This window comes from Neovison vison, chromosome 3, assembly GCF_020171115.1.
Source record: "Neovison vison isolate M4711 chromosome 3, ASM_NN_V1, whole genome shotgun sequence".
NCBI classification, from domain to species: Eukaryota; Metazoa; Chordata; class Mammalia; order Carnivora; family Mustelidae; genus Neogale; species Neogale vison.
In genome coordinates, this window is record NC_058093.1 from 127,991,936 (window position 1) to 128,014,652 (window position 22,717).

At 42.8% G+C, this 22,717-nt stretch overlaps 1 protein-coding gene across 1 annotated transcript in view; it reads left to right on the top strand.

Moving 5' to 3' along the window:
- Window positions 1-22,455, top strand: part of LOC122902810 (cytochrome b5) — a 36,932-nt gene extending 14,477 nt beyond the window's left edge. Inside the window, exons 2-5 of the mRNA XM_044242807.1 lie at window positions 13,768-13,896; window positions 16,320-16,349; window positions 20,391-20,425; window positions 22,088-22,455. Of these exons, the coding sequence (XP_044098742.1) occupies window positions 13,768-13,896; window positions 16,320-16,349; window positions 20,391-20,425; window positions 22,088-22,169 (276 nt within the window). The 3' untranslated portion in view covers window positions 22,170-22,455. The remainder of the gene's footprint in view (window positions 1-13,767; window positions 13,897-16,319; window positions 16,350-20,390; window positions 20,426-22,087) is intronic.
- The last annotated feature ends 262 nt before the right edge of the window (window positions 22,456-22,717 follow it).

Sequence of the window (22,717 nt, forward strand, 5' to 3'; positions counted from 1 at the left end):
TGGCAGAGCTGGACCTTGTTCATCTTAAAAAGTCCTGCCGAGACAGGGATGCTGGCACAGCTGGCGTACAGATCGCGGCTTCTGGAATAACCATGACACAGGGACCCGAGGAGTGTAAGAAGGTGGAGGAGTTAGAGCCCATTGAGAGGTCACAAAGGTTAAGGGGCTTGAAGTGACTAGTGAGGGGTCTGATACCACACTTTGATCACTGACAATGGAAAGGGCTGTCTATAAAGCTGGTGGGAGGTGATATGTGCTTAATTCTTCTTTCTAATTGCCTCCCCGAGTCCAGTAACAAAAGCAGGTGAAAAAAAATATTCCTGCAGTGCATCTTCATACCTGTGAAATCAGGTTATGAATAGTGCCTCAGGGTCCTCCAGGAAGCCCTTGTGTTAACTTTGCATTGACCGTCTCTCCCTTGTTCACATGGGGAAAGGCTGGTGAACCTCTCATGCCACAGTTCGGGCATCTCCCCTTAGTGCCGTTCCCTGGCCCCTCTCGGCCTCCACCTCCACCTCCCGGGAGTTGATCCCGCCACCTGCTGGGCTGGAGCTCCCCTATCTGCTTCTTACTGTGTGGCCATTGTCTGTCTCCTTCTCTTTGCTCACCAGACGGTAGCTCCCGGAGGATGGGGGCCAGTACTTAGCCATCTTGCAAGCAGAAGAGCTTGGCTTGGGACTTAGCAGATGTGTGAGTGAGTGGATGGCTCTCAGGCTAGTGCGGAGACTGCATAGGTAGCCCTTGTTTTAAGTTTCTTCCTGTGATGTTCAAGGGAAACAGGGAGAAGTCATTCAGATGACGCTGTGAGCCTCTGGTCCTGAGCTTTGAGGATACAGTGAGAGACGGTGCGTGCAAAGCCGTAGGCAGTGCAGAAAAACCGTCTCTGAAAATTATAAGAAAACATTTGGTTGGGCCTCTTATTATTTTTTTCTAAATCTTGTGTAAATTGTTTATGTTTCACACTCCTTTGAATTGTTTTCGTTTTTGGCTTAAGTATTGTAGATAATCTCTTTAAATAAATTTTTTGCTTAGTCATTGTTTCTGGACAATATGTTTACTTGACCCTTTTTTTGGCAGTGTTAAGTGTTTGGATTGAAAGAGCCTATTTAAAACTTTAGAACTGGTAGACTTTGGGTCCACATAACATTACATTTAAGTGGAAAGGGGTTTTTCGTTGTCCTTTGGCTTGTTTAAATAGCCCCTTGGAGGGAATGACTTTGACCTGACACTGTAGTGTAGTTTAGCATACCCCTCTGGATTTTTAATAGCGATAACCTCGTAGCCATAGAAAACCCTGTAATAGAAGTGTGTGTATGTATATGTTTGTGTGTGTGTTTCCTAAGAATCCTTCTTAGTTGGCAAGACCCCCCAAATTTATGGAGGAACTTTATTTTTAGGGCATCTTATTCAAAGTTATTTTGATTAAAAACATAAACATGGTCATTGAATTTGTCTGTTCAAATAGGGGAGGCTGAACTACAAGTTGGCCCCCTGGATTCTGGTCCTGCCTCCTCCATGAACTACAGTGTGCCATTGAACTTAGTTTCTCCGGGTTCCAGTTCCTCCATTTGTGAACTTGAGGATGTTGAGTCTCTGAAGTTCTTTCAGACTCTGCCATTCCGGGATTTTTAACCTTCAGCCCACTTTTTGGAGTCAGGATCATCAGCTCAGTTTGATGCTTTGGATGCCAGGCTCACGATTGGGGTGGAAGACAGGAGGACTTGGAGAAAGCGGAGAGTGGTTTATGATTAAGGCTGGAGCCTTTGGTGGTTTGGAGGGGAAGTGGGAGGCTGGAAAGGCTCAAGTCTGAGGGCCTGAGATAAGATGGCATGTCCCAGCCCAGTCAGTAAGGCCAGAGAAGGGGGCACATTCCTCCTTCCTCTGTGTTTTGTTCTACTCAAGCCCTCCATGGATTGGAGGGAAGGCAGTCCGCTCTGCTGAGTCCGCTGGTGTGAACGCTCATTTGACGCAGAAACACCCCGAAATAGTGTTTACTCTGGGCATCCCTGGATCCAGTCAGGCTGACACACAAAGCGTGTCACACAGTCTTACTTGTTGTGCTTCATGCAAGCTTACGTCTTCACTAACCCCAAGCACTCATGTGCGTTTCGGTCAGTGAGCCTCCCTCGGGGCTCGGCCTTCCTCGGGGCTCGGCCTTCCTAGGGGCTCAGCCTCTTCTTGAGCCTGTTCATCTGAATCTCTGTTTCCCCAAATTCTAGTTCTCCTGAGGGGACCTCGATAATCTTTTAATAGCCCCTCTTTTCTAGACTTCTCTGTTCAGTCAGCAATTAATATTGTTAATCCTTTAACATTGCCCTAGTTGTTTAATGTGTGTGAAGACCATTGTCCTAATACGGTTTTAGGTGTCCTGACCCTGGGAATAATGTTTATTCACATCTTTTAAATGCTTTAGGACTTTAGTGCCTGGTGCACAGTATTGGTAAAATGATAGATGCAGCGTTAGAATTAAGCTCAGAAGAACTCCAAATAACTGTGCTTAAATAAGTTTCCTTGTTTGTGGTAAAGAAACAAGCCAGGTTGCCCAGGCCGGGTGTGCTGGCTGCGCTCCACCAGACCTCGGAGAGCTTCTGGCTTACTTCCGCACCATCCCTAGGGTCTGGTCCTCATCCCACTGTTCAGAGGCAGCATCTCCATGCCAGGAAGCAGGATGAAGAGAAAAGGAAAAGGGGTCATACCGTTCTAAAGAAAAGACTTCTAGAAGGTTCTTCGGATGCTTCACTTTATTCTCTTAGCCAGAATTTAATCACATGGCTGAAAGGGAGGCTGGGAAAGTCTCTATTCCAGGTAGCTGTTTCCTAGCTAAAAGTTGAAGTGTGTGCGGGGTAAGGGGAAGAGAGCGCAGTGAGCAGTGAGCAGCCTTTGCCACTTTGGGCCGCGGAGGCGGTTCCCTGGGCTGTGCAGTTGTTGAGGCTTTCTTTGTCGAGATACTCAGGAGACATTTGATTGGCATGCAGAAGTTCACCGCTGTCCATTTTTGAGTGGGAGACACTAAACGGTATTTAAGGATGAACATTCTAGCAGCAATTCGGAAGACGAGTAAGAACGGGAGAGGAGTTGGGGAGAAGAGGAGCAGTGCAGCGGCCGGAGCCGTGACTCCGTGAGAAGTCCTCTCCGGGCTCATGGACAAAGTGCAAGGCCTTCTGTCGGTGAACAGCACCTAGAAGTCCTCTCCGGGCTCATGGACAAGAGTGCAAGGCCTTCTGTTGGTGAACAGCGTCTAATGCTGACTCGGAAATTTTACCGTTTGTTTTTCCAGTGTCACTAAAATGTCGGAATTCTAGGAGTTAAGGTCAGAGACTAAACAAAAATGTTATTCTGTATCAAGCCTAAGACTGTCTCATTTGTGAAATTGTTTACATTAAAGGGGAGTATAACTAGCACAAATAATTCAAAAAATATAATTTGTACCCATCTTTATTTTCTGGCTAGAGAATCTGAGGAACTGTAGCTGTCACAGCCGCAAACAGCAGGGATGCGGAGTGGGGGGACATGAAAAGTATTTTCGCTCAGGGATTAGTTTCGGAATTAATAGTAGTTGCAGGCACCATTTGAATCTAGAGTGACTTGGATTTTACATTTTCTTTCTCATTAAGATTATTGCCTTCCTAGGGGAGGTGGGCAGGGCATGGGTTAAATAAGTGATAAGGACCAAGGGAGGACACTTGTGATATGAGCACTGCCGTGTGCAAGTGTTGAATCACTGTATTGTGCTCCTGAAGCTAATATTACACTGCATGCCAACTAACTAGAATTTAAATATAAACTAAAAAAATAAAAAAGAGAAGTTCTCATATCATGTTATGGCATAGTAAGGAGATAACAGAATCTCTGTAGCTTCATGGTGTTTAACAACAAAAGGATAACTAATAATAATCTAGTCATTTGAAAAATATGAACTATTTCTAAAAATGTTTCTATTGCATGTGATAAAAGTGGGAATTAAAATTTTTTAAAAAGTACTCTTGAGGAAAAAAAAGAAAAAATTTTAAAATAAAAAAGATTATTGCACTCCTAAAGTTTCTTGCTTAATGAAAACATCTGTATCAGGCGAGGCATCTAAGTTTATCTTTTATATCTTGCCAGTTTTTACAGATCCACTTTCTACTGTATTATTAGCATTATTTATTGTTATTTTGTATACTACTAAATATGAAGTAGAATTTTATTGCCATTTTAAAAATCCTGTTATTATGCATTTATTCCTTTACTTAGCATTTCTCTTTGGCCTCATTTGAAAAAGGGTTTGAGGCCTCACTTTCGTTATGTTGATGTTATTATTCTTGACCTCTTAACACACAAAAATAATCCAAGGCTTTGCCTTCATTGACTGTACTTGTTCTGTACCTGATCCCCTGATATGTTTGCACTGTTGTGCTCTGGTAAAGCGCCTTGTAGTTTATTCTGATACTTTTTTTTTTCTGTGTATGGGAAATTGGACATATTTTCATTTGAAAAAATTTTATAGGGGCGCCTGGGTGGCTCATTGGGTTAAGCCACTGCCCTCGGCTTGGTCATGATCTCAGGATCCTGGGATCGAGCCCCACATCGGGCTCTCTGCTCAGCAGGGAGCCTGCTTCCTCCTCTCTCTCTCTCTCTGCCTGCCTCTCTGCCTACTTGTGATCTCTCTCTGTCAAATAAATAAATAAGATCTTAAAAAAAAAAAGTTACATGTTGTATGTGGCATTGCATGTTCTATGTGGTGTCTCTTGCTACTGGTTATTACTGCAGCAGAGACTATCTTAGGGCTTGAGCTCTAAAAAGCAGCGGTCCTGGGACTGGGCTTCACCCCTTAGGCAGTGCTGCTGTGACCTCAGCGGACCTGGAGAGTCTTGCCATCAGGTTCGGGTCATGTGCTTTTTTGTAATGCTCTAGGGTGGAAACCATTGAGCTCTTAGTGTTAAACAGACCACCGTCCTCTCAGTGAGATTAGATTTTGGTTATAAATGAAGCTTATCGTCTGGTTTCTGAGTGGAGGCTGTGAGTGTGGGCTTAACCCTGATAACACGTGTCCTCCCGAACCGAGCTGTCCCGAGAGCACCTGAGCTGTACCTCTCCTGAGTGTTTTTCAGATTAAAACAAATTCTTACCAGGAGGATGTTTTTGGGTAGGACCATGACTAGGCTGGGCTCTGTAGGTGAAAAGTGACAAGCTGGTTATTGGTTTTAAGCGTGGGGATTTTTCTTTTTCCTTCTTTTTTTTTTTCTAAGTAAACTTTACCCCCAGTGTTCGGCCCAGACTCACACCCTCAGGAACAACAGTCATATGCTCGTGGACTGAGCCTTCCGGGCACCCCAAGCGTGTGGATTTTTCACAGCACGTAACCCATCAGTGTTTACCTCATAATCCGAGCATGATTTAAGAGAAAGTGAAAATCTGAATTTGTTTCTATTTCAGTATTGTCCAGAGGACCGTAAGTACTGGTGAATTCATTATGGATATTTGATGCCCAGGAAAGAAATATTGATCAAGTTCGTAATATTTTCTTTCTTTCTTTCTTTCTTTCTTTTTTTTGAGCTATTATTTAGAAAGCAGGTTATATACCTATTAGATCATGGAGTACCATAGAGACTCAGTGAGTGCCGTTAACGAGGTCGGGGTGATCTCACCCTCCCTATCAGTCATTGGGCATGTGGAGGGTGCCATTGTGGCCTGTCCTCCATCTGGAATGACCTAATTCTTTCCTTGCATTTTGATAGTCATGTAACACTTCTTATTTTCTACCTTATTAGTATTACTCTCTGCCTTATTAGTATTACTCTCATTTTTGTATGCATTTGGGAGTCCCTTGACTTTGAAAAATCCTTTAATTCACAATTACAACTGCATTGCTCACATGAAGTAGAGTGTAACTGTAAAGCCTAAGAGACCACTTCAGACCTGTAGTGACTGAAAGAGGACTAGAGCCACAAAGTAATAATTTGTTAACTTAGTATGAATGAACTGCTCTGTCTTTACTGCATTGTCATTATGTATTACGAGGATTTCAACAGCCTTACCCTCTAATGCCTTAGGGTTGGTAAAACAAGTCAGGCTTGATCCTACAACCTGCCGGAACCACAGAGGAGTCATTTGGCCCTTGGCCATCACCAGCTTTTATCTTGGCCTCTCCTTCTGGGATTAGTTAGTTGACAAAAGCTTTTTTTTTTTTTTCCCAAGGCAGTTTGGTTCGTGCTGAGCCTGTCTAGCTGTTAGCCCTTGTCTCTCAGTCTCCTCACCTTGTGAGGCAGTGCACTACCAAAGCTGTGGGGTTGCCTGTGTTGTGTGGGGTCTCTCTCTCTCTCACACACACACAATATACATATCTTTCAGGGCAAATGAAATGCTTTTTCAGTTTTCACTTAGGTTGGCTATATATAGGTCTTGAAAAAGGCTTGTGTTCTCTATAGCTACAGTATCCAGTGTGGTAGCTAATGGGTGTACATGGCTTATTTACATTTAAATAAGTAAAATCAGTTTCTCACCCCCACTTCAAGTGTTCTGTAGCTGTTTGTGACTAGCGGTTGCTATCTTGGAACAGTTTTATAAACTTGGACAGTTTAGATATAAGAATATCCATCATTACAGAAAATTCTGTTGGACCGTACTGGACTAGACACTCACTAAAGCAGCTTTAGGAGCCACTTGGTTTCCATGTAGATAGAGTATTTGGTGGGACCATTTGTATCACAGTTTGAAGCCATTTTTGAATTCACATGTTTACATATTGCTCCAAACCCCATTTCTGATGTCTGGCAACAAAACCATTGCTTTAGTGTACTTCTTGATTTTTCTCTTCACTTCCTTCAGCATCATTAGCAGGTGACTTTTTTTCAGAGCCATCTGTCACAAAGAAAGCTTTTATTACACAAGTCACAGTATTGAAAATAAGTTGCGAATCATTGAATCGCACTGTGCTACGGATGCTGGCGGTAGATCCCGGCCTCATTCGCTCCTGACTCTCAGGAAGAGGGATTCAGATCCATGCTCAGCAATGTTGCATATTACTACATGTTTAGGACCTATCGGGTCATTCATGATAAGGCATAACTGTGAGGCTGTACCAGTGAAGGCCCAGGGGTTTTTCTCTGTTATTTAACCTCAGTGTAAGCACATGGTTCTTCAGGATTGAGCCATGCTGAGTTTTTCATGAACTTTTGTGTGTCCCACACAATGTCTTACTCAGAGTAGACAGTAAATATTTTGATTAAATAAATTAGACAGCAGTTAAACATGAAATTATATGGTTTCTGAATGGTAAGAACTATTATAGTTCGGGAAAAAGAGAGTGGTATGAGCTAGAATAGTTGAAATGAGAAAGTTGTCATCAGTCACATAACTGGTTAGATGTTATGGTTCCAAAGCCAGTGCACAGTGACCTGTGTTTATCTCCTTTATTTATCCAATAATTACTTTTAAATATTTCTTCATCCCTACCATGTTCCAGGCATTGAACTAGGTATTGGGGCAGTAGTGATGAGTAGGACAAACAAAAGTCTCTGTCCTCATGACTCTTACCAACAAATTGATATAAATTTCGGTAGTAATGAGTGCTGTGAAGGCAAACAAAACAGGAAGTGGGTAGGGAACCTGGTTGGGGCGGGGCTCTGTAGATGGGGAAATCCTTGAAGGGCTCTGAAAAGCCGACCTGAGTGTGAATGAAGGGTAGACGGGATCACAGAAACGTTGGGAGAGGAACATTCCAAGCAGAAGCAAATGGGAGGGTTCGGCCGTGGAGAACAAGTTCGGCAGGACTGAGGACTTGCCCCACTGGCTAGAACTGAGCAAGGGAGGATTCACTTTGCCCTCTTAGAAAGCTGGAATATTGGATGTTTGCAAGTGTGGGCAGAATCTGTGGGCATGTCTGTTTTCCTTTTCTACTTCCCTTTTACCTCTTCTCCCCTCCACTATGACCAGCTGCCCTGGACGAGGCTAACATAAGCCCTTCCCTAGATTACCTTAATCATCTTCTAAAGGTCCCCATTACGTGACGATGCGAGGCTGCTAATTGTAGAAGGGGCAAGAGGAAGCAGACCGGTTAGGAGACGATTGTGGTCGTCTGTGCTTGGTGTTGGTAGCTTGGTCTAGAGTGACAGTGTTGAAAGTGGGGAGAGGCAGTTGGATTCTGAGGATATTTTGAAGGTCGTCCCCTTCACCAGTCACCTGCTGGTGGATTGGAGTGGGAGGGAGAGAGGAATACAGTTTGACTTCTGTTTGGGACCATAGCAACTGGATATGTGGTGGCACTGTTTCCTGAGAATGGAAATTCTAGAAAGCGGCGCCTTTTTTTTTTTTTTTAATTAAAGATTTATTTCTTTATTTTAGAGGAAGAGCATGATCAGGAGAGGCAGAGGGAGGAGAGAGAGCATCTCAAGCAGATTCCTCACTGAGCCCAGAGCCTCACATGGGGCTGGATCCCATGGCCCTGAGATCCTGACCTGAGCCGAAATCAGGAGTCGGTTGCTCGGGCGCCCTTGGAAAGCAGTGCATTTTGAAGGAAATAAAACATTTGGTTTGGGTTATGTTATGTTGTGCTCGGACCATGCGTTAGATGCTGAGTGAACGCGGGAGGCCGGCTGCTGCGGGTGGGAGGCCTCGCGCTCCGGGAGGTTGGGGATTACTCACCCGCGCTCACTAGGGAGCAGTGACGTTCTGGGTCGGAGGCCGGGTGGAATCACTGGGAGAGCTGGTGTAGGTAGAGTGTGAAGGAATGCCAGGGCCTGAGCCCTGGGGTGCGCCGGTGGTAGGACTTGGTGATGAACAGATTAGTAGTGGCCAGTGAGGCTGAAGGGGAACCAGAAGGGTGCACTGTCCCAGCAGCTACGAGAGGCCAGCATTTCCAGAAGAGACCTGCTGTTGCAAGGTTGCTGAGGGCTTTTATGCTGCAGTTATTTCCGGCCCTGGTGGCCGGTGTTACCGTTGATACTGCAGGATTCACCGTGTCTTCCTGCAAGTGTCCTTAGGAGGGGGGCTGTGGCAGTTCGTGTCTTCTGAGTTATGGACTGTGCTAATCTTTTATCTTACAAATATATTTTCCTAGAAATAACACTTAACTATGGATGTCAAGAGTGAAAGCTGTTTCCAGTTATTTGATTGGTATTCCCTTGTTTGTACCTGGGGGTTCTCATACGGTGTCGGAGCGGGGCGCGTTTGGAAGCCTGGTGGACTGGAGAAACCGCAGAGGCAGACGGAGGGAACTGCTGGATCAGCAGGTGATCGCACCGGTGAGCGCGCAGAGCCCTGCTGGGCCAGACTGCCTCACCCGGTCGGCTTCCGGTTCCCGTTCCGGCAGGTGGCACCGTCATCCGTTCGCCTGGGCAAGCCGTAAACCTGCGTCCTGTCTCTCATCCACCGTCTTCACACGCTCACGACGTCCTTCCTCTCCTGCCTTTTGTCTTCGTCTTCATCGCTTCATCTCCGTGGCCGCCAGCAGCCTGCCTTAGGCTCTCTGGCCTTAGTGAATTGTCTTCCTGGATCTTTTCCCGTCCTTTTATCTGTTGTTCCCTCGGAAGACCAGGGTCAACGAAGTCTGCTTTCATCTCCTTCCATTCTTAGATCTTCTCAGAGGCTTCTCCTCGCCTACAGGAGAGAGCTCAGAATCCTCGAAGGGGCCTAGAGCCCTTTGTGGCCCGCCGGGCCTTCCGCGGCTTGCCCTTTCTTTCTCCCCTGCCCCAGCCTCTCCCTACGCCGTGGGACATTCATCCCCTTTCTCTGCCCCTTGACCCTGACTCCTGCCCGCTTTGTACCTCAGCCCGGCGAGGCCCCTCCCGAGTCCTTTGTGTTGCGGCTTGCACGGCGCTGTGCTCTTCTGCTTCAGAACATTGGTTGTCACTGGCGGTTACTTGTACGATTACAGATGCTTCCTGTAGGATCCCTGTTAGTTTGTCAGCCCCCGAGGGCAGGGGCTGGGACCTGCTCTGTTCTGTGTGTCTGGCACACCTTGGTGTCTGGCACATGGAGACACTTGGTATGTGTTTCTTGTGTGAATTGACTTTAAGACATAGTAACACAAATGGAAAACAAAATTTTCCTTTGGAAAAATGGGAGACTTAATGTTAGAAGGACAACTGTAGTGGAAATGGCTAGTTTTCCCACAGCTGCACCCACTTCTGTCCTTCCTGGGTCCTCCTTACTGTCACCCCTGCCGTTCCTGCCCATCTCGCTCTCTTCGGGCTTTAGAGCTGCCGACTGCTGCCTCATGGTGGGACGAGTGGGGGCCCTCGAGAGTGCTGCTTTATGAGGACAGAATTCTGTTACAGCTTCACCAGGGCTTGGCTCAGACTCTTGAGGAGAGTCTCCCCTCTTTTGTTAGCTCTGATCTTGCCTGTGTGTGACTAGGCACTTCGGTCTTTCCCTTAAATCTTTCAGAAAATCTCCAGATAATTTTAGTCACCTCTTAACTCGACTGCTTTCCTCTTGCCTTGCCTTTTCTTTGTCTGTCTCAAATTCTAGAAGCTGCCCAACAGATCGTAAGTTTTCTCAGAGTTTCTGGGCATAAACTGTAGACCTACACCTTCTCTAGGAGTAACCAAGATGGCGCCAACACCAGTGCGCCTGTCTCTTAAGAGAGCTGACAGGTAAGGAAAAGTTTCCTTCGGGCTCAAAATGAGATGTGTGCAGGGACGCCTGGGTGGCTCAGTTGGTTAAGCAGCTGCCTTCGGCTCAGGTCATGATCCCAGCGTCCTGGGATCGAGTCCCACATCGGGCTCCTTGCTTGGCGGGGAGCCTGCTTCTCCCTCTGCCTCTGCCTGCCACTCTGTCTGCCTGTGCTCGCTCTCGCTTCTCTCTCTATGACAAATAAATAAATAAAATCTTTTAAAAAAAAGAGATGTGTGCATACTAAGCTGACAGCATGAATCTGCTCACAAGAGTGAAGAGAGTGACAAGGTGAACCACCAAGTTTCAAACCATCATGAATAGCCTTGATTTACTTCACAAAGTGTATGTCTCTATCTCTCCCCACATCATAAATGTATTTCAAGGAAAATACCTGGTATTATAATAAGCTCGTCCCATATCTTTTGCTGTTTTGCCAAGATTTGAGTTATTTTATTCTGGGAAAAAGAAACAAACTTTTAGTTTGTTTATTCGTTTGGGTTTTTTTTTGTTTTTGTTTTGGTTTTGGTTTTGCTGTTTAAAAAAATCCCTAGTGTGGGGCAAGGGTATTTTAGTGTCAATTCATTCATTTTATAATTTTTCTTTTTTTTTTTTTTAAGTTTTTTTTTTTTTTTAAAGATTTTTATTTGACAGACAGAGATCATAAGTAGTCAGAGAGGCAGGCAGAGAAAGAGAGGAGGAAGCAGGCTCCCTGCTGAGCAGAGAGCCCGACGTGGGGCTTGATCCCAGGACCCTGAGATCATGACCCGAGCTGAAAGCAGAGGCTTAACCCACTGAGCCACCCAGGCGCCCCACTTTATAATTTTTCTTAAATAGCAGTCATTGGAGCCAGTGGAAGCCAAGATGTCTTTCCTTTTTTTCCCCTGAAAAAAACTGTCTCACAGATATGGTTTAGGCAAAGTCTAAATCATAGCTAGATACACACATATGTACATGTAGAGACATATTCTCCTGTTTTCCTTCCTTGGTCAAAAATTAAATTGGGAAGTTGCCCTTTTGTTTCAGGTTAAGACTGTTGTGTTATTCTCTGTGAAGCAGAATGTTTACCTTCTATGTTTTAGCATTTTAAAAATCAAAATTATCTATTTTAAAAACTTGTCTAGTTTTATGATGCTTTATGAAATGCCAGTCTATGTTTTTAACCTTATTTGAAAACTTCCTTGGAAGATAGACTGTAACTGGAAACTAATGATTTGCTGTGAGAGATTTTGTTTATATTCACATTTCCTTAATAGGAACCAAAAGTTAAAAAGAACACATGAGTTCAGCCACCCACACGAAAGGAAAACAGTCTGTGAACTTACATAATTTCTGGGTGTTGAGTAAGTTGTCATTTTATATCTCTTGTGTTTTGCTTCGGTACTCCACAGTCCATACCCAACAGTAAATTGACTGTTCCAGAATCAACAAATCATGGTTTCCATTGCCCTAGCCTTGGGGGTGCACCAGGAAGCTTCAGACTGGCTTTCAGAGTGAGCCACTCAACCACGTACACCACTGGTGTGGCTTCTCATGTTTGTCCAAAGTGGACTTCCGATTTTCTGTGCGCCCAGTAGAAGACATCTAAATAAGTTTGGAAATTCCTGCAGTATGCAGCATTAGGCGGCTGCTTAAAAAGTCATGCTGAGGAAAGATGCTTTATGACATTGGGAAATATTTAATGAAAATGCTGGACAATGTTTATCGGTCATTATGTTATGTGTCAGACACCTATATTAACACATTTAGTCTTAAAAAATTATATGAGATAAATGCCATTATTTTCCTGAGTTCACATAGTAGTAGTAAGTAACTACTAGGCAGTACTGTCTCTGTATCATGTATTATAACCTGCTTTTAATCTAACAAAACCATATGCAAAAGATAATGATCTCCATTTTCTTTAAAAAATTACTGACATGGGTACATGTGTGTATATTTAGCACCATTAAGATGTCAGGACCATAGCTGGTTTCGGTGATTTTTATTTTCTTCTTTGTGTTTTCCAGTTTTACTATAATTTAGATGGATAACTTTTACAATAGTAGCGGGAAAAAACAAGTAGATTTCTATAGCAGTAGATATATTTAAACAAAGTAGGAGGAGAAATGGATTTCAAAACAGAAATTGTCCACCATTCTCTGTTAGGTGCCTTTGTGTTTTCCATCACTGGGAGCAATTAGGAATGGAGCGCTGTGAGTTATGCAGACGAGGACTGTTTTGTTTAGTTATTGGATTCCTGCCTACAGGTGCTTTGCTCAAGGGCAGGGTAAATCTGATCTAAGAAAATGGTGAGGCTCAATTTAAGAAGGTTTCTTTCTCCCATAAAAGTGTTCAGGCACTTACTCTTTTTACTTGACTGAGACAGCATTTCCTTGCCTGAGCCTCTCTCGACTTCAACTGTGTCAGTGCTTGGGCCACTTGGTCACCCCCTCCCTGCACTGTGACCGTCTCTTTCACTAATTGAAGCAGCTAAGCAGAGGCTGAGATCTCTAAAATACTTGGGTTGCACAAGGCCTTCCCTCCAGCCCCAGTGGAGTGGTACTCTTTGCCTCCCTTGTCCCCATCAGTAATTTGTCCATACGGCAGCAGCTTAGACAAGTTCCTGCTGCACCTGCTTGCTTTCCTTTTTCTTCCTACTAGAAAGTGAGTTCTGCTAGATGCAGGGGACATGCTTACCTGCCCAGCAGGCTCTACACTTCCTGTACTTGGCCGACGGACCGGGTGCTTTTCAAAGATGAGTTACCACACAGCTACCATCTGAGGTGTACTAGTATGAGTCCACACCTAGAACAAAGAAGTCAGAGGGGAGGGTATAGGACTCCAGAAAGAAATAGATTGGGTAAAGGTCAAGAAGAACAATTTGGAGAGCTTTAGGGAAAAGCAAAGAGGACATTCCCAAAGGATTAAAAATGCATGTCTAAAAGTTCTGTAGCTGTAAGAGTGATCTGGGGAAATGAACGTCTTGACTACTGGAGAAAGATTCTAATGAATTTTCAAGAGGGAAATTAAATACAGAAAAGTATGCTCTTCCACATATTGGATGAATCGTACTCACGCATTGACATCTGAGACTTCTAGAGTAGCCTGTTTGGTTAAGAAAACTGGCCACTTCCTTTTAACTTATTTACCTGGAAAAAAATACTTATTTTTTTGTATCTGTCCTTCAAACAGCATCCTGGTGGGGAAGAAGTGTTAAGGGAACAAGCTGGAGGGGATGCTACTGAGAGTTTTGAGGACGTGGGACACTCTACAGACGCTAGAGAACTGTCTCAAACATACATCATTGGGGAGCTCCATCCGGTGAGTACCTTACTGGGGACCCCACTTCTTGAAGGCTGTGGCTTGACCTCTCTCAAAACTGTGGACTTGCATCTTACAAAACTGAAGAAGTAGTAAAGCAAAAACAATTCCTCCTGATTATATAATACCATTCTCATCATAAATAATCGACCAGAAATTTCTTTGTATTTCCCTGGTTGCAATTTCCACTGTCACTTACAGTCGGGACCCTCTAACCCAAGGCTAGGGGCCAGTGCCTCTCATACTGTGACGTGTCATGGAGCAACATATTTTAGAAGGTGGGGGTCATTGACCCTGCACGGTTTCTTTCTTTTTTTTCCTTTTGTAACTAAAATATTTTAAGAAATTTTTCTTTTTCTTTTCTTTTCTTTTTTTTTTTTTTTAAGATTTTATTTATTTGACCGAGACACAGCAAGAAAAGGAGCACAAGCAGGGGGTGGGAGAGAGAGAGAAGCAGGCTTCCGGCTGAGCAGGGAGCCCGAGGCGGGGCTCGCTCCCAAGACCCTGTGATCATGATCCGAGCCAAAGGCAGGCATTTAACAGCTGAACCACCCAGGCGCCCCTTAAGAAATATTTCTTAAGAAACTCCCTTCTGCTGTCATAATTTGAGAATATTTCAATTCTAAAAAAAAGATTAAAAAATTTTAAACCCCTTCTGTTAAATGAATAAACTCTGTCTTCTATAAAAGCCACACATTCTCCTCACTCTTCCCACATGACCCCAGATCTTTGAGAACATCAGCTTTGGTGCCAGTCCCTGAACTGACTTGGGGAAAATGCTGCCTAATGTAGCTTTTATATAAACCCGGGGCTGTAATATGAATTTAGGTCCTTCTGTGACAATTTTGAACGACATTATGAAACTTTGCTAATCTGTCAACCGAAGTTATCTGGAATGTAGCTGAACTCTTGGGAAGAGGTGGTGGAGTTCTCTAAGCACATAGTGAACCCGTTGCCTGACATTCAGCTGTTCTTACCTCTAGAGAGCACCTGGGTCCCTCAGCACGGTTACGCGGTCTCCTCTCTGCTCCCCTGCCAATGCTGCTTCACCGGAGCCAGCCAGAGGCAGGAGGAGGTGCTGTTAGAAAGGGGCTAATGACTCTACCTTCGGCTCAGGTCATGATCCCAGGGTCCTGGGATCGAGCCCCGCATCGGGCTCTCTGCTCAGCCGGAAGCCTGCTTCCTCCTCTCTCCCTGCCTGCCCCTCCGCCTACTTGTGATCTCTGTCTGTCAAATAAATAAATAAAATCTTTAAAAAAAAAAAAAAAAAAAAAAAGAAAGGGGCTAATGAGGGCATGTGGCCTTAGCCTAAGTATGCATGCTGAGAAACCACTGAAAAGCAAAACCCATATGAAAAGTTTTGTCATTATAATAAAACTCACATATAATTGCCAAATATATTTGCCAATAATTATAACGTTGTCATTTATTATAAAACATTTGTAAATACAAATCAACAGGTGTGTCATATAAAATACTAATCAAATAACCTCCCATATAGCAATTAGCAAGCTAAGAAATTTAACATTGCTCCCCCACAAAGAAAAGTTTTGTTTCTTGCAATATCCATGAAGGAACGAAAGCTTACAGGCTCTTTATGGAAGGTCTGAAAGTAGGAAATCTGTTCTAGAGCAATCTCCATTGAATGGGGAGGTGGGTCTTTGTTTGTTTGGTGGTGGAAGGGGTAACAGTACCCCCTAAGGAAAGAATGAGCTTTCCTTAGTTGGAGAGTTTATTCACCCACTTATTTTCATCTTCATCTTCGTACTTTACCGAAGTTGAGGTAGTTTTATGGTAACCAGAGGGGGTTTCCTTTAAAATGTTTGATTCCATCCTTATTCTTCCCTTTCTAAGCGGGCGGGTGTAGAGGAGGTGGGTCGTGGCTGTGATTATAGCGTTTCTGCCCCTTCTGCCTCCTGGGATCTTCTGGAGTCACCTCTAGGTGACTTTAGTTTGGACTACTTCAGTCAGAGGTTTAAGAAAAGTATAACCCTGCAGGGGGAGAGTGCAGGGATTCACCGAGGATGCCACACCCAGTCCCACGCGCGGGTACACACACCTGCGCTCATTTCCGAGGGTAGTGGGTGAGGATCCAGTTCGGTCTGCCCCCAAACTGAAGATCAGAATCCAAGTCTAGTAAATGTGTATGTGCACAAGTGCATAAATGTGATCATCATGGGTGATGTTCTAAACTTGGAACTTTAGACTGAAAATTAATCACTTAATCAGCTATTAACTTTCGCGGTCAAGTCAGATGGATTAGACTTCGTCATGAACAATCTAGATAGAAGGTCCTAAAGTGCTAGTTACTGAATTGCAATGGTTTTTTTAAAAATCTCAATAAAAGTGACTTACTTTTGGATATGGTACTTTTGTAAATGTCCTTTCATTCCACAATGTGCCTTTTTTTTTTTTAACTGCAGGATGACAGAGCAAAGTTAGCCAAGCCTTCGGTAAGTGTGTCATCTCCAGTGTCTCCGTGGCTGTGCCTGTCTTCACTGTATTTCATACCTGTCAAACTGCAGGACAAGCATTTTTTAGCTATCTGAATGAGACCAGCATAGGTCTCTCTAGGCTAGATGAACATGTAACCTGTTGACTTAGCAAAATACTTTGTGCATAGATGAGCCATCCTGTTTCATTAGGACTGCTTGTGTGTTCTCTTTGTAAGACTCTCAGTACACCATTTTTTCATCTAAGTATCGGTAGATACCTCTTCAAGGGGTATTTTTATAAGTAAGCACTATGCTTCTGATCTCAAAAATTTGACACAAGCCTTATTTTCAGAGAACTTAAAATCTGAGCAGAGGTCTTACTACTTGAGCCTTGGAGGACACTACCCATGTTTTCTTCATCTTGTCCCTGGGACATAATAGGTGTTAAATAAGTATTTATTGGATGAATTTAATGTTAATCAAATGAAATAATAACTTTTTGATGCATTTTTCCTTAGGAAAGGAAAATATATTCTAGGGGATATTAATTTTATACCCTGGTTCACTAGCCCTTCTCTCTGAGCTGCTCTTCTCACTTAACGTTTGAAGATAAATCCATAGTAAGAATTGATGACAACAACCAGAGTCCCTGACAAGTACAAGCAGACAGAATAGTTGTTGGCCTATAATTAAAGGACCATGGAGGAACATTTTGCTTAAACCATAGAATAAGAGAATAATTTTTCTTTTTTGGTTTCTGTCCTTGCTTTTATTAGAGCCCAACAGTGGGAGTCCACAGGGCCTGTATGAAGAACTGGTGAACTCATTTACTAGCTGCTGTTGACAAGACGTTGTCTTTAATCTACAGCAAAATCAGAGCAGTAAATCCAATAGAGCATAAAGGCCATATTTACCTTCATACCCCAAATGGTGCAATATAAGTCTTGATTAATGCTATTTCCTGCAAAGCAATTTCATTTATATCCTCTCCTTTCCCTATTCAACAAGTTCAGTGTTGGTGATCTGAGTACTTTGGGAAGATAAAAAATGGACTTCAGAGTTCGAATTGCCTCTAACAGTTGCTGAGTCCTTGCTGTTGGGTCATGTGACATTAGCACCTTTTTTGAGGCTACTTTTGGGGTAACAGATCCTGTGATGTGGGTAGATTTTGCTTTTTCTGCACAGTCAGGTCAGGGAAAAATTATGTATTTTTTTTTCTGTTCAGTGTGTTAATAATCTTAGTGCAAATCATTTAGCTATAATAAAACAAGGATTTGATCAGGCTCATTACATTAACTTAGATTTACTGTAGATCCAGTCATATCCCAAACAGTGATGCCCACAAACAGAAATTAGCTGAGCTGGTAAACAGGCCCCCTCCCATGCTGCTGTATTTCTTAAAGACAGACTCATTCCTCTTTTTGAACATACGTGACTTTGCTTGTATCAGCAGAAGTAGGACAAGAACTTGCTGTCTTTTTTAGAGGACATAAGTAAATACAATGGAAAAAAAATACATGACCACTTTTTGGGGTTTATCTTTCTTATACTTCTAGTTTGCCAGAAGAGTGTGCCCTTAGGTATTTCTTTTGGTGTGTGTGTCTCTGTATAACCATCGGTCTATGTGCAGGCTGAGACATGTAAGCTGTGGTCTGAATTTGTTCATTGCTGCCCCTGAAAATACCTATTTGAACTATGTAATAAGAAGCAACAAAGATTATTAGCTTGACCCTGCCCCAAAGAAAACATGGTGTTTAGTTGCCAAAATAAGGTATTTTGTGGAGTTAGAAATGATCCATGTTTAAACAAATTTATATCTTTTAAATTTGCTTACATGGAGGATATCAGTAGTATCAATACCTTCTTTGGGTTGTAGTTTTCAAATCATTGCAGTTTAAGTGACTTTATTTGGGCCTTATGCTCTCCCTGTGGGATCCATAGACCTTCCAGGGAAGGTAACAGTAAAGCTCAGGTCTTGCTGCAAGCTTTGACCTTGTTCAGGTCGCACCGCAGAACCACGGCTAGCGCCTGTCCCAGGTACAGCTGGTGCAGTTTCTTAAGCGTCTTCTGTAGGCTCTGTACTCCAAGGCGTCAGTGTCCCTGATATTTTTAGGAAAGCTTCCAATTAAGGAATAGGCTGAAGTAGATGAATGTATAAATGAGATGATTTTGCTTTACAAAAACTTGATGAACTTTGCATGATTTTATATATAGCTTCTCATGTACTGATGGAATTATTAATTTTTGCTATGTGAAATTGAGCCCCTCACGGTCATAAGTGAACAAGTGGCAGAGCCTGTAATAAAAAAACATGGTCTTTTCTGCCTTTTGGTTGTTGACATATTTGTTAGTTACACACAGAGGCCCAGCTTGGGCCCCTCAGACCATTGGACGGGCAGGACAGTTTCAGTTTCCTTTTTCATCAGTGTGGTAAGTGGTAATTCAACTTGCTTTAACTCTCAGGCATCTCTGGGTTAAGAGCCTAACAGATAATAAACACTCAGAAATGTATATAATCTTTGTTGTCGCTGGCAGTGATGGTGCCCTCACAGTTTCAGCATTAATGCTAAGGGCAGTGATGGAAGCGGGGGGAAGGCTAGGCCAGCCTGGTTTCCATAGAGTTGTCGCATGTTTGGTAAAATGCACGTGCTTGGTATAACAAAATAACAGATCTGTGTTTGCGTTGTTTACTATTCTGGGCTTAACTTTCTATTGTGACAATAATGTTTCACTCTCAGTGAGCCTTTGTGCTCCAGTTTCAGAACTTCCTGCGTCTTCTAGTAGCGGAGTAACCATTTCGCGTGGTCCGGTGACTTCTGGTGATCCTCGTTACTGTTACTCATCCACGCAAAGTGTGAAAAATACTCTTGCAGTAGCTATGAATACTTTTGTAGTCACTAAGATTTAACATTGCTTAGAAAGATAATAAATGTGTGAAGTTTTCTTTTTAAATGACTTATTTTTCCCCCCTACTGTGTCAGGAATCTTAAAGGCCGTATGTCCAGGTTTGTGGGTCTCCTAACTGATTTGCTTGCTCCTAACAGTTTTGTGCCTTTTCACGGGGTTTCTCTAACGCGCTGGCTCGCTGTGTATAGCTTTGCCTCACTGCGGAGTGTGGGTTGTTTTGCTAATGGCTTATCTTGTGCTTCGGGAAACTGCAGAGATGAACTCTCAGATGAGGCTACCTTGCTTACGGCTACCTTCCTCTGAGGCACTAATACTTTTTGCTGGTGTGAAATTTCTAAAGAGTGCTTCTTAGCTTTTAAGTCCAGAAAAGTGTATTTTTCCTCAGGCCTTAGTTATTCATCTGTTTGGGGAAGTGTGTATTTTTTTTTGAGCCAAAATTAGTTCACTTTTATGGTACTGATAGTACTTCTCTCAGAAAGTTCTGGAAGGCAAAATAAGCCAACTGTGAAAGACCCCAGGACACAAAAAGGCCGTCCTTATTTGGAGGTTCCTTGGCCGGTGACCTTGTGAGGTCAGTTCCCGAGGCCTCCACTTTTTAGAGCTGTCTGGTCAGTGTTAGAGAAGGCCAGCAAAGGTGGTGGTCCACAGTGTGGTGATCTAAATGACAGTTCTTATTTTTCTCTTTTTGGTTGACATGCCTTTTAATACAACTTGGGTACATTTTTACTTCAGATAAAATTCAAATGAAATAACTGATTTTACTGAAGGTTTCATTCATGCTTTTAAAGAATTAAACTTCTCTTCCTCAAGGTAGTCATGGGGTTATGTGCCCATGTACATGATATCTGTTTTCAATTTTACATTATTCAGATGTGTACTGTGTAGAAGATATTTTATGTCACCTATTTTTAAATTTTTTCAAATTATCTAGGTTATGTTTGTAAGTAATTTAAATACACATGACTTTTAAATCTTTTTCTTCTAAAAATGGTGAAATTAGGCCTTTTAGTGAAAAGTTTGTTATAATTTTCCCTTTCAATGCGTTTTGAAGAATGTACTGAATATTGTGATCTTATTTTAAAAGAAGTTCTTAATCAGTTGAATAAATGTTCAGATGTTCCCTTTAAGTTCACTTTTTCTCTTGTGTTTCAGGAAACTCTCATTACTACTGTTGATTCTAATTCCAGGTATGTCGTAGTTTTCTCTTAAACTGATCAGAAGGCCAGTGGAATCAGGGTGTGATTAGGGCTCTTCCCCACCTGAGGACTCTGGGTCCCACTGCACCCCCTCTCAGTGGACAGCCCAGGGTCTTCTCCACTTGGCTCCCAGATGACTGAGGACATCCCCTCCTCAACTGTCAGAGAGCTCAGCCTCTGGACATTCTTTAGAACAACCCCAAATCTCTCCCTCCAGCTGCGGACTGAATAGATTAGGTTTCCTTTCCTCCAGGGTCGTCCTCTGGCCTACACAGTCTTTTACTGTTAGGCAAACGTGCTCTCTCATTCAGTATATGGTCCGTTTCTTAAATTGTAGTGATTATTTCTCCCTGACCCTCAGCTCAGCCTTCCTTTAAGTATAACATGAACTCTTGGTCTAGGGACTGAATTTCTGTGTCACAGTCCAAGATCCTGTTAACATTTGTGACAGCTCTACCATATCATCTTGCATAACCGCATATATCTCTCTGGTGGACAGAGAGATTGGGCCCCAAGCTCAAAACCACACATTTGTGCCAATTTTATTTCACCCTGTCAGATGTAACTGCGCCAGTCTGCTGGGGTTCTGGTACGTTCCCTGCATTCAGGCAGTAGTCCTTCACCATACGTTTGTTGGCAGGTCAGTTTCTGAAAACCCCAGCAAGATGAAAGTGATTTTTGTAATCCTTTTGCAGTTTAGATCTTTTTATTGAACTCAGTCTTTGTAGGGGTTGATGTTTGAAGAGTATTAAAAGATAGTAAGTTTATGACAGAAAATATATTTATAGGCATTATCTGGCTTAATTCACATTCTACAGCTTGTATTGTTTTCTAAGAAACTATAGGTTCATATCTAAATTGAAGATCATTCTAGTTTTGTCTCTGGTTTGATCTGTTATCTGTCATTTATAATCAATCAAAAATTCTAGGCACCAGGACTGAAACAGTGTGTAAGTTAGGGATTTTTCTGCATTTACACCTATGAACCATAGATTAAGTAGTTTGGGCACGCGGTTTCTTAATGTGGTAAATCTACTATGCGTGGGTAAATATTAGATTTTCAAAACAGAATCACGGAACATAGCGCTGTGGTGCTCATAGCGTCATAGCGGCCTTAATAAAATCCTACGACTCAAACTCCTTAACTTCACAGTCCGGGAGATGTGCTTTTTCTCTTGGTTGTAAAGCTTGCTGATGGCTCTCCTAAGATGAGAACCTTGATTTTCTTGTTCTCGGTTTAGCTATTTTAAATTCTTAACATATGTAAGTAGAATAAAACCTGTAAGGAATATTTGCTTTTGTGAACCTGTGATACATAACCCAGAGTTGGTGTCCTTAGGTAAGTCGCTATTTGTAGGGAGCATCTGTTGGGGGAGCGATTGATAGCTCTTTGTGTAAGTTTAGAGAAATAGATTTAAGTGGCCTGGGGATGGGGATCATTAATTTTCTTACAAAGCTAGAACCCTTGCTGGTATAGTAGGGCATGTGTTGCACTCACGTTGCTTTTAGCAACTCAGAGTTGACGTTTCATCCAGGCAGATTACAGAGGTAGTACAGACATGCCACAGTGATTTTCATGGTAATTAGAAGGAGCAAAGGTTTTGAGTCCCGTGCGTCAAACGTCATGCAAGCATTATTGCCGTTTCTTTCCAGCTGGTGGACCAACTGGGTGATCCCAGCCATCTCGGCGCTTGTGGTGGCTCTGATGTATCACCTCTATACCGCGGAAGATTAAACACATTCTCAGAAGCCAAGGAAAGAGGAGACTGCTTTGGACCAGGGAGAAAGAAGCCATTAACTGCTTCAACTGACAGAAACCTTCACCTGAAAAATAATTTTAACATGCCTGTTTCCCTTTTCTCCTACTTCGAACCAAACCAAAAAGAACTCTTCTGTTCTTTCTACTCCTGAACTCTTAGAATGTGCCTTTTGTTCATCAACTTTTTTTGATGTTTCATCACTACATAATTTACTTATTGTAAGCATGATCTTTTAAAAATATATCTGGCTTTTAAAATATACCACCATGTTTGCCTGTCTATTTGGTATATAACTGTTCCAACATTTAGAATCTCATTATTTAGCAGACTCATTTAATGTGCTAATCGTTCAGACTCAAGTAGTCTCTATGAAGTGAGATGGACAGTGTCCTTAGATCTCTCCTTGGGCGGCTTTCTGTCTCCCTCAAGCCAGTACTGCCTGCTCCAGCATAGTTCCTTTCCCAGGGAATTAAGAAAAGCTCGGAAATGAAGATTTCTAATTGTTCTACTTGAAATAGATGAT